Raw genomic sequence first — 11,416 nt, 5'->3', positions numbered from 1 at the left:
ACATATGTAAAACTTTAGACAATAAATAAAATAAATAAATGATTAAAAAAAGCATGAAATAGCATCATCTGCAACAACATGGATGGACCTTGAAAACATTATGCTAAGTAATTAAGTCAGACAGAAAAAGCTAGGGACCATATGATTTAACTCATATGTGGGATTTAAAACTTAAACTTATGAATGAGAATAGCCGTGCTGTGGTTGCCAGAGGGAAGGGAGTCATAATATGAGATGACAGGAGATTTAACTGTGGGTGGTGGGCACGTGGTGCTGTATACAGATCTTGTGACATAGAAACCCACACATGAAACCTCTATGTTCATGTTGACCAATGTCACCCCAATAAAATTTAGTTTAAAAAATGCAAACTCTTGACTAACCTCCCTACTGCACGGTCTCACAGAAAACAGGTCTGTGTCCCAGGTGTGATGTGAGATGGGGAGACGGAGGTACAGGCAGAGGACCCAGGGTAGATGGCAGGTTCCAGACAAAAACAAAAGCAAAGACATACAACCCAGGATCTTCTATTGCTTCTCTCTAGGACCCAGACTTGGCTGTTTATGAACTCCTGTTCCTAACGATTTCCTTACTCTAAGAGACAGGCTGAGCCAGGTAATTTTGTAACGTCCCATCTTACGTGATCATATTATCACTGGATATTATCTCCTGCCTTTCATGATTCACATTTCTCAACGGTCTGTTATGCTTAGTGCTCTGGCTATGCATTCCAGTCCACCATATGGAGCACAAAACTTTTTATTTACTTTCCTGAGATATAGTTTGAAGCAGTGAGAAGAAAAGTAAATGCAGATATACAAGGTCTGCATCAGAGTGGGAGAGTTTGGACATTGTGTGCCGGCTGTGGGTTTGACATGCTTGCTCTAGATGAATTCAGACCAGGGGTCTAGTCTAGTTATGGCACTTACATTCTTGTGACTATCAGAATATGGCAAGTTCACCATCGCCAACTGACTGTGATAAACCCTAGAATTTGAGACTGTGGAAATGTATGTGTTGTAAGTGAAGCATCTGTCAAGATGACTGGCAAACACTGGCTTTTTAATGAAAGCCAGTTGATGTTTACCTACACAGTATCATTAGGCTTTTTTAAAAAAATATCCAGGATATGTCTGAGAAAATGTGATACTCTCAGACAGAACAACACCAAATCAGCTAAAATTTTGATTTGCAATTTAAAATTAAGTAGCTTTTCTCCATTAGAGCATTTGTTATTTAATATTGCTTTGTTGGTCCCCCCTGCCCCATGACCCTGATGCAACTTATAGTTTTAAGAATTTCATCAAGGAATACCTCATTCAATCCTTTCCAGCTGTCCTTCAATCCAAACCACCTACATTTTATGTTCTTTCTTTCCTTCCAAAACCTAGCCCTCCCTTAGAACTCGCCTAAGTCCACTAAATGATCTATATCTATATCTATCTATCTATATATATATATATAGATAGATAGATAGATATAGATATAGATATAGATATAGATATAGATATAGATAGATAGATAGATAGATAGATATAGATAGATATATCTCAAAGAGGAAGGGAGAGGGAGATAGAAACATCAGTGATGAGAGAGAATCATTGATTGGCTGCCTCCTGCACACTCCTACTGGGGATAGAGCCTGCAACCCAGGCATGTGCCCTTGAACAGAATCAAACCTGGGACCCTTCAGTCCACAGGCTGATGCTCTCTCTCTACTGAGTCAAACCAGCTAGGGAAAAATGCTCTTTTAATACAGTGGGATCTGACTCTACAACTATGAGGCAAAAAGTGTCAACATGATGGCTTCTGTTCACCTTCACCATTATTTGTCAGAAATTCCCTGGAGAGAGTGTGCATAGAACACCTATTTGTGTACTCTATTTTCCTTCATTAAGAGAATAGCAAAGACACATCTGATTCCTGCCTGTTGGGGGCTGCATTGGGTCCCCCAAATTCATGTTGAGTTCATAACCCACAGTACCAAAGAATGTGGCTCTAGTTGGAGATAATGTCTTTAAAGTGATGGATAAGTTAAAATGAGGCCATTAAAATAGGCCATGATGCAAATTTAGTGGGGTTCTAATAAGACTTTAGGTCACCCAAGGAGACAGCAGGCATGCACTCACACAAGGGACAGCCAGGAGAAGAGGGTAGCCATCTGCAACCAAGGAGAGAGGGCTCAGAGCAAACCAAACCTGCCAGCTCCTTACATTAGAATTCCAGCCTCCAGAACTGTGAGAAAATCAATTTCCATTGATTAAGCCATCCAGTCTAGGTGTGTTGTTAGGTCAGCCTGAGATAACGAATACACTGACGCAGACCAAGATTGTTTTTCTGGATTATCTGCCCTACCAAATTAATTCCTAAGAGCATGTTCAATAGTCCCTATTATACCCCTTGGGATGAGGAAGGGATTTCTGCGCTATGGTAATGGGGTGTCCAAAAACCACAACACTGGGCCCTGTAGAGATAAGCTATACAGCAATTATCAGTGATGCAAGCTCACAAGGTGGGGGAGAGGGACACCACCAACCGCACAGTGGCAATCAGGCAGGGTTACATGAAGGAACAGTGAAAGAGCAAGTTCTGGGGGAGGCAGGCTGTGGGGTATCAAGAGGATGAGGTGACCTCTACTTCCCCTGCAGCATGTAATCAGATGGTTTGCAAAGTCCACAGGAAGGTAAAGAAGAGAAATCCACTACTTAGGAATAAATAAGATGGAGGCTTTGTCCCTTCAAAAAGATGGATTGGGGGTAGGGACTTTATCAGCAAGTGAAGAGTATGGATTGGAACTTGCAGTTGGCAATGTGAGGTCATGCTGGTTTCATGGCAGGTCAAGGCAGCACATATTATTGGGCCTTCATTTTAGACCTTACACAACAGTGCTGTTTTCTATGCAAATAGTTTCTCTCTCAACTCAGACAACTCACCTGAGTGTCTGGCTTCTGCTCACCAGTCCGAAAGTCTTATCTTCTCCACCATGTAGCCTAACTGAGAAAGACATCTCAGAGGCTGACTTGCAGTGTCACCAAATTTAAACTGCCATGACTCACTTCCCAAATCACCCACCCCTTTAAATTTCCTATAGAGCATAGAGAGTATTTCAACATCCTCCTTATGTGAGTGAAGCTCCTGCTTAAGTTTTATGAAGAGAGGCTTGGTCGTTATCTTACCTTCCCCAGTACTAACACAGGGCCTTCCAAAAGGCACATGCACAATTACTTTTGGGGAACAGAGGATTACGGGTGGAAGAGATCTAATTTGCTAAGATTTACTCTGTACTAAATGCTTTAATAAGCGAAGCATATGGAGGTATAAAACAATTAAATTTACAAAAGAAAAATGGAAAAGAGGAAGGAAAATCAGAGTGGATGATATTTTTTTTTCTATTTTATTGTTCCAACAATTTTTCTGTGGGATTCTATCCCATGTCCATCCAACATTCTATCATGATGTCATATATTTTTTCATGACAAAAATTATTCCTCATATTCCTAGTTGTGGAGAAAATAGTGGAGCAGGCCATGGAACATTTCCTGCCTGTGGTACCAGTGCCAGCCCTGGTTGCCCATCTGGCTTGTGCTCTTTCTACCTCCTCTCTCAAAGCTTCTTCATTTTGTGATGGGAACGCACTTGTTATGCTATTGTTGCGCTTGGCCCAAAATTCCAGAATTTCCATCTTGGTTGTTTCTGTGTAAGCTTTGGGGCCCCAGAGGAAGTCGTAGCATGGAAGATCAGTGTTGGGGCACCTGGCAGTACCCCAGGTACTCTAGCTTCACTAGATCTTTGGTGATAAGCTTCCTAGGTTCCCCATGGATGTACTGTTTCCTCCAGGGAACACTCGCATGGCATTCAGGAAGGCCCAGGTCTCTTCCTCACTGGCACAGTTGCCATTCATGAAGACCACACCCAGGACATTCATCAGGAGACCAGTCTTGGGTAACCCCCTGCCAGCATGCACCTTCACCTTATTGGGGAGTTTCAGTTTACTGACAAGTTCACAGGGAGGTTTTGCTGAGTCCATTTCCTTCATGTCAACCACAAAGAGATCCTCAATGCTGTCGGAGGCTTTCTTGAGGATCTCTACAAGAAAGATATTATTGGCATTACTTTTGGTTGACAATGGTTAGCATGTCTTTCTACAGAATGGCCTGCTTCACTCTGTACTTGTACAAGATAAAGTTCTTCAAGAGAGTCACCTCCATCATTAGAGGGTCACAGCATGTGTTCTCTAGAGATAGGACCTCAGAGCAACATGAATGTATCTCATATTGGCTGTTCTCAGATATTGTGTGACGTGCACCTGAAGAGTAATAGAGGTTTTTGGAGCTCTCCAAGATGCCTGGGAAGTACCAGTTAGATCAGTAGCTGATGAGTTCTAGGGATTATGTTCCAAACCAGAAGATGAGAATGTGGGGAGCATTTTTTCTATTGTGGCAGCTGCCTCCAATATCCTGAGGCTCTGGGTTTAATCTTGGGAATCTTGTTGATTCTGATTATTACAGTTCTTACTCTTGTGCCTCTAGGCATGATGACTATGGTCAGAGAAAATGGTGAAGAGGGTACTTGAAAGATAGGTAATGAGAGCTCCTGGAGGATGAAGGTCAAGAATGTAGGTGCAGCTTTGGCATAGGAGTAACACCTTGATTGTAAGGAAGTCTGCATTTGCACCACCCCTCAAGGGCACCACTATAAAAACCTTCATCCTGTGCTTTGGGAAACTTTAGGCTGCATCCTGCCAGTCCTACCTGAGGCATACTGAGGTGACTGTAGGGGCAGGCAGTCTTTGAGTTTGAGGAGTCTGTTATTTCACATTGAAGAGCATCACTCAACTGGTGGCAGTCCATGGGACCAAAAAGAATGAAGTGAATGGAGCCCTCAACTCACCATGCCAGTGCCGGTATTTCTAGTGTTAAATGTGGTTTCCTGTCCTGGTCCCTTTGGGGTCCTCAGTCCTCAGTAAAAGTCCTCATTTGGCTTCATATCTAGCCTTGTGTCCCCACTCTTTTAGTTGAATAGTGCTTACATCTTCAAACTAAGGATTTCACCTCCCATGGACCAAGTAAAATAAGTGTTGGGGGAGCTTCAGTTTGCTAGCCCTGTCCTTGGACTTCAAGTGCTGAAAGCCAGTGTGGGAGTCTGGTGCCTTGTCATCACTTCTATTTAGAGGCTGATGGACCCTCAGGCCTTGCTTTGACCCACTGTTCTCATGTAGTATAATTCTTCCTTAACCCTTGGGCCTGCTCCTCATATCAAGGCCAGGACCACCATGAGGGCAATGGGGAATATGAGGATCTCCTTGTCTGACCATACCTGTCCTCAGATTCTTGAGGCTGAGTTAGGAATTACTTTTATGGTGTTCTTACCATTGGGGGTGGGGTGGGGGCTGTGGTTACCTTAGTACTCCTAGTATTCACCTTGACCTCTGGAAAGCTAGAAATCCTCCCACTACTGGCCTCAGGCCATACCCTTAGACCAAGTCCCTTAGCCACCCCCTTATGACACCATAGTAGGAGGTGATTATGTCACATCATGCCAGCAATGCCCAGGTATCCCATGGCAGTAGCAAGGGGGGTACACTTGGGCCCTTACATTTCTGAGAGGAATGGGTTCCCGAAATTCTCACTCAGGTTTCTCACCTTGACTGTTGGAAGGTGCTTGGCACTCCTTCCTTTCCTTACCTGAGGACCCTCCCCTCAGAGCAAGACCCTCACATCTCTAATACCCTTCTTTCAGAATCAGTCTAAGGCAGTGATGGCGAAACTATGACACGCGTGTCAGAGGTGACACGCAAACTCAATTTTTGGTTGATTTTTCTTTGTTAAATGGCATTTAAATAAATAAAATAAATATCAAAAATATAAGGCTTTGTTTTACTATGGTTGAAAATATCAAAAAATTTCTATATTTGACACAAAACCAGAGTTAAGTCAGGGTTTTTCAAAATGCTGACATGCTGAGCTCAAAAGGTTCGCCATCACTGGTCTAAGGGCCCTGCCTAAGGAATCTCAGAGATGATCTCTTTGGCAGTCTCTGTGTCACCTCATGGTCTTAAGGTCTATGTTCCCCAGAGCTGTAATTGATGGTTCTGCCCTTGTTTCCTGGCAGGGCCTGGATTCCTTCCCTGTGCTCACAGCTGCAGGACAAAGCCCTCACCATCTGAGGAGCCATAGAAGGAAAGTTCAGGGAATGCCCATGAGGCTCTCCTGCTAGTGCCCAACCAGGGGTGACATCAGGATTCAGGCTCCGTGGGGCCTGTCTGTTCAGGGTAAGGGTGTGCCCTTAGTGCTCACTCAGGATCCTTCCCTTGACTCCTGGAAGGCCCCTGGAGCTCCTCTTTATTTCACCTTAACATCACCCATGTACACCAAAGCTCTCATGTCCCTGAGAAACCTGAAAATAGGTGAGGGGATGCTCAACCTGACAGCTCTTCCTGGGCCTTCTGGGTCTGAGTGGTGAGACAAGCTAGTCTCTGTGTCTCCCCTGTCCTCATTCGTCAGAATCCTCCTCTTGACTCTTATCTCTCCTGTCAAAAGCTTCCGTGGTAATGCCATATCCTTGAGAACTCTTGACTAATCTTCCTACTCTAAACATAGCAGAGGGTCTGGTGATACATGGCGTCATGTGAGATGAGAATATGCAGCCAAAACAAATAGCTCAGTACTATTGATGTGCTGTCATTGAAAACACAATGACCTCTTCCTTCCTTTTACAAGCCATACTTAGCCTCTTAGTTCATGTTGCTTCTAAGAGTTTTACTCTCTATGGTAGAGGGGCTGAGCCAAATGACTTTGTTATCTCTGGAGTTTTTGTGGTTTACTGATATTTCCCTTGTAGATTTTGATATTATCACTGAATATCAGCATTTTCCGTCTATATTTTTGATAATTACCTTGCTTGTTGCTGGGGCTGTTACTTTTCAAATCAATATTTTGATTAAGAAGTTCTGCTTTCTGATACCTGAAGGACATTTTTTAAGCTGAAATCAGAAAAAATGGATTAAGTGACATGAGGTGTACCACAGACTTGGAAGCCTGGCTTAGTATGGACTCTCGAGGAATTCAGAGCAATGGTCAAGTCCTGCTCTGTCAGTTTTTAGCCTTGAGTGTGAGATTACTCCAAGTTCTTTAGCCACAAAATGATTCTGGTAGTCATTCATGCAGGAGGGTGGACATTCATTTGTGATTAATATAAACCATCTGGCACAACATTAGGTGATTTTGGTGCTTTTAATGCATGGCAGTTATTAGTAAGACTAGTGGCCCAATGCACAAAATTCATGAACATTAAAAGGGAATTAATTAGAGGAAATATTTTAATATTGCTATTTGCCCTTTCTCTATAATAGAAAAGTCAGAGATGAAAGAAAATTAGTAAAATGTATATAAAAAACTTCCTCCTGTCAGAGTCTGGGGCGCACCGCAGGACCCAGAGTCAGGTTCCTGCCCGGCCAAAAGTGCCTGCAAATCATGCGAGACCCAGACCTGGCCGGCCCTACCCCCATTGGGCAAGAACCAGACCCAGCCAGCCCCAACACTGTCAAGCCCAACGTGGTGGGGGGCGCAGCTTCAGGTACCCCCTCAAGCCCCACCAACTGGGGTTGCAGCCTCAGGGCCCCTGCAAGTCCCACCAGGCTGGTGACTCAGCCTCAGATACCCCAGCACACACTGTCAGCCTGGTGCTGTGGTGGGGTTGTGGCCTCAGTTCCCCTGGCCTGGGGCACAGGTGCATCCTCAGGTCCCCCTGCCCAGTACCAGGATGGGGGGAACAGACTGAAGTCCCCCGTCAAACCCTGCCAAGTGGGTGGCATGGCCTGAGTACCCCTGTCAAGGTCTGATGGGCGGGAGGTGCTGCCTGAGTTCCCCTGTTAAGCCCCGTAGAGTGGGGGGCGAGGACTGAGGTCCCCCGTCAAGCCCGTCGGGTCATGGGGTGCGGTCTGAGGTCCCCATCAAGCCACAGGGTGAGGGGTGTGGCCTGACGTCCACAGTCAAGCCTGGCCAGATGGCTGGCACGGCCTCATGTCCCCTGGCTGGGGCCTGGGTTTGGGGTGGGCAAGGCCTGAGGTCCTCTGGCTTGGTGCTGGGGTGGGGGGTGCACTTTGAGGTCCACCATCAAGGCCGACCAACCTAGGGGTGCAGCCTGAGGTCCCCTGGCCCAGCGCTGGTGTGTGTGGGGGGCAGCCTGAGGTCCATTGGCCTGGCCTGGGGTGGGAGGCACACTCTGAGGTTCCCCCTTAAGCCCCGCCAGACAGGTGGTGAGGCCTCAGGTCCCATGCCTTGGCCCAGCACCAAGCAGCCTCAGGTCCCTGCTGATCGTGGTTAAGGCTCATTACTGGAACCCCGCCTCTGCTGTGGGTGCAGCCATATTGTGACAAGCTTGACAGTGTGATGGTTAATTTGCATATAACTTCTTTATTATATAGGATGATTTTGACGCCAGATAATAACCACCTTTCCTCATAGAATTTCCGTTTCTATTACTGAACATGCAACTTAATATAAGATAGAAAACCATATCAGCCAAAATGTTTCTGAGCAAGTAAAAATAAATAGAAATTCCTAAATAGAGCATTTGTTATACAATAAGGGTGTGAGGTTGCCTTCTCTAACAAGCTGCACTCACAATTTATTAGTCTCAAGGAACAACAACTTCTCTCTCAGGTGCCTTTTCATCCAAACCACCCTTAATTTTTTTTCATTTCACCACCACCACAAATAGAACCCACCCTTGCATTTTTCAAGTTACACACAAATATTGTAATTAAAGTGCCATTTTCATGGAGTGAGATCTGGCTCTTCTAGTCCATGAGAAGAAACACTTTCCAGTGGCTCCTTGGTACCTCACTTAAAGGGAGTATTACTTTTACTTCTCAGAAACATTCTGAATATTCTGTACCCCAAACACCTATTTCATGCTGTGGAGCAAGCAGACTGGACCCCGTCTAGTCTGGCCCCATGTGGATACTTCTCTCAGGTTTTCCCACATCCAAAATAACTCTTAAGATCTGTTTTCCATTCCAGGCTTAGCCACTCAACTCTAAGACCTATCACCTAAAGGTATGGTCCATACCCCCCATTTCCTCAGCTTCATCCAGTGCATCAAGCAGCCAGACTGAAATTTCCTGTCCCCCACACCCTGAGGGACTAGAGATTTCCAAGGCCCAACACTGCCTTGCTCACATGATGGGCAATAAATTGCTCTCTTCCACATCTCTTCTGTTCCTCGTCATTTACTTATTTCTTGCATTGTATGACACCATTTTCCTTATATGACCAATGCTGATGCTAGACTCTAAATTTTATGGGCAGTGGCTATTAGGCTTCCTTTTCTTACCATCTCTAGTGCTTTAGATGTTTCCAAAGATCAGATGGTCTATTAATGCAGGAAAACAGATGAGCAAGAATTCAAATTTATTAAACTTTATTAAAATTTATTTTCTTAAAAACTTTAAAGGAGATAAGCAAATCCAGGTATATGCTATTTAATTTTATAAGAAAAGAACAAGGAGAATGAAGCAAGCTAAGAATTAATCAGCCTTTACTTTTGTTTCTCCATTTTGTTATCCCAAATATTTTCAAATGCCCAGGAAAAATCCTGTTCCTATGCCTTGAACTGTAGGAAAAAGAACATAATGAAGGCTTTTCAATCGGTTTGTAATAAACAAACCTTAATATTAAAGATCAAATTTAATAAATGTGGCATCCATGACATTAATAAACTTAGATTCTGAAGCAAATAAACCTTTTCATAGAAGGAACAACTTTTGAAAATACTTAAAACCCTAAAAATTAGTCATCTACAGAAGAAAAAGAAACCCAAGAGCATAAACATTTTGTTCCCTCCAGAGCCCACTACTCTACTCTTCAGAAGGTTGAACTGCTCTTCTCAAACTCAAGGTGAAAAGGCTGCCTCAGATCTCACCAGTTGTGGGAGCAGGTGCAGAACTTGGCCTTGGAACAAGGCCTGTGCTTGGAAAAAGAGCCAACCATGGCTGCGGCTCTCAACCATGCTTTATCTTCCTCATCTCTCAAGGCCTCGTCATACAGGTTTGGGAAGGCAGTGGGGAGCTTATTGTAGATCCTGGCCAGCACGTCCAGCACTTTCATCTTGCCAATTTCAGCGTGGGATCTTGGGCCCCACAGGAACAGGCAGCGTGGAGGATTACTGTCGGGAACCTGGCGGCACTCGAGGTAATGTTGCTCAACCAGATCCTTGGTGATGAATTCCCTGGGCTCTCCGAAGACCAGGTGCTTCTTCCCGGGGTGGACCCCGTACACTTTGAAGAACTTCCAGATCTCCTCTTCAGTGGCGAGGTTGCCATTCATGAAGATCACGCCCAGCAACAACATCAGGAACCCAGTCTTGGGCACGACCTCATCGCTGCTCAGGTCTCCCTCAACCCGGAGGCCCTGCTTGTTGAAAAAGGCGTAGGTGTGGTTGCTGGGGTTGACTTCCTTGAAGTCAAGGCCAAAGAGCAGATCCATGCGCTCAAAGACTCTCCTGCGGATCTCAGGGAAGTGCTTCTTGTACTTCCTTTTGACAAACCTCAGCAGTGCGGGCTGAGTGATGGGCTCCTTCTTATTCAGCTTGCCCAACAGGAACTGCACCACCTTGCACACCTCCCTGCTTAGAGGATCTCTGCGAGCCCGCAGAGCAGAAGGTGCTGCCTGGGAGGCACTGGCACTTTCCTCACCTTGGCTCTTGGCACTGGCATCAGATATTGGGCCTGAGACACCTGCCTCAAGAGAGCTAGTGGCTGTGGCTCCCTGGGGCTCCTGGGATGGGTCAGGTGCAGGGGAGCTCGGGGGAGAAGCATCATTGCGAGGAGCGGAGAGGGGCACTTCAATCTCCTCTGGTGTGGCCTCAGCACCCTTGAGACTCTGAGTGTCTTCACTCAGGCCCTGTTGGCGTTTCTCTCGTCGGTGCTTACTCTTCTTTCCCCGAGGCATGACAACACTGGTCAGGGGCAGCGAGCTCTTGTGTGGCAGGAGAGGAGGTGATGCTGGCACCTGGAGGAGGAGAGTGAGATGATGTGTGCTCCCTCAGCAGGGACATTGCACCTGGGCTTTAACCCAGGCCATGTCTGCAGGGTCTGAGGGCAGTGCTCAGGGGTCCACCCCCTGCCTCTCCCTGAGTCTTCCCATCACCTGCACATCCTTCCTCTGCCAGCCCCTCCCACCAAGGCCCCCACCCCCTGACTGTCCCTGAGACTTCCCATCACCTGGACATCCTCCCTGTGCCAGCCCCTTCCACCAAGGTCCCCAACCCCAGACTCTCCCTGAGACTTACCATCACCTGCACATCCTCCCTCTGCCAACTCCTCCCACCAAGGCCCCCACCCCTTGACTTTTCTTGAGTCTTCCCATCACATAGACATTCTCTCACAGTCAGCCAATCCCACCAAAGCCCCCAC

General features: G+C 45.9%; 1 protein-coding gene and 1 pseudogene across 1 annotated transcript; both read right to left on the bottom strand.

The window, feature by feature from the left end:
- Positions 1-3,424: 3,424 nt before the first annotated feature.
- LOC102437254 lies at positions 3,425-4,208 on the bottom strand (annotated as a pseudogene).
- Positions 4,209-9,920: 5,712 nt separating this feature from the next.
- LOC102436948 (melanoma-associated antigen B1-like) lies at positions 9,921-10,952 on the bottom strand. The gene has a single exon (XM_006085676.1). It carries the CDS (start codon positions 10,950-10,952, stop codon positions 9,921-9,923), a length of 1,032 nt encoding a protein of 343 aa, XP_006085738.1.
- Between the last annotated feature and the right edge of the window lie 464 nt (positions 10,953-11,416).

This window comes from Myotis lucifugus, unplaced genomic scaffold, assembly GCF_000147115.1.
Source record: "Myotis lucifugus unplaced genomic scaffold, Myoluc2.0 scaffold_20, whole genome shotgun sequence".
Taxonomy (NCBI): domain Eukaryota; kingdom Metazoa; phylum Chordata; class Mammalia; order Chiroptera; family Vespertilionidae; genus Myotis; species Myotis lucifugus.
Note: the sequence above shows the minus strand (reverse complement) of the source record. Positions and strands in the feature narration are given on the sequence as shown.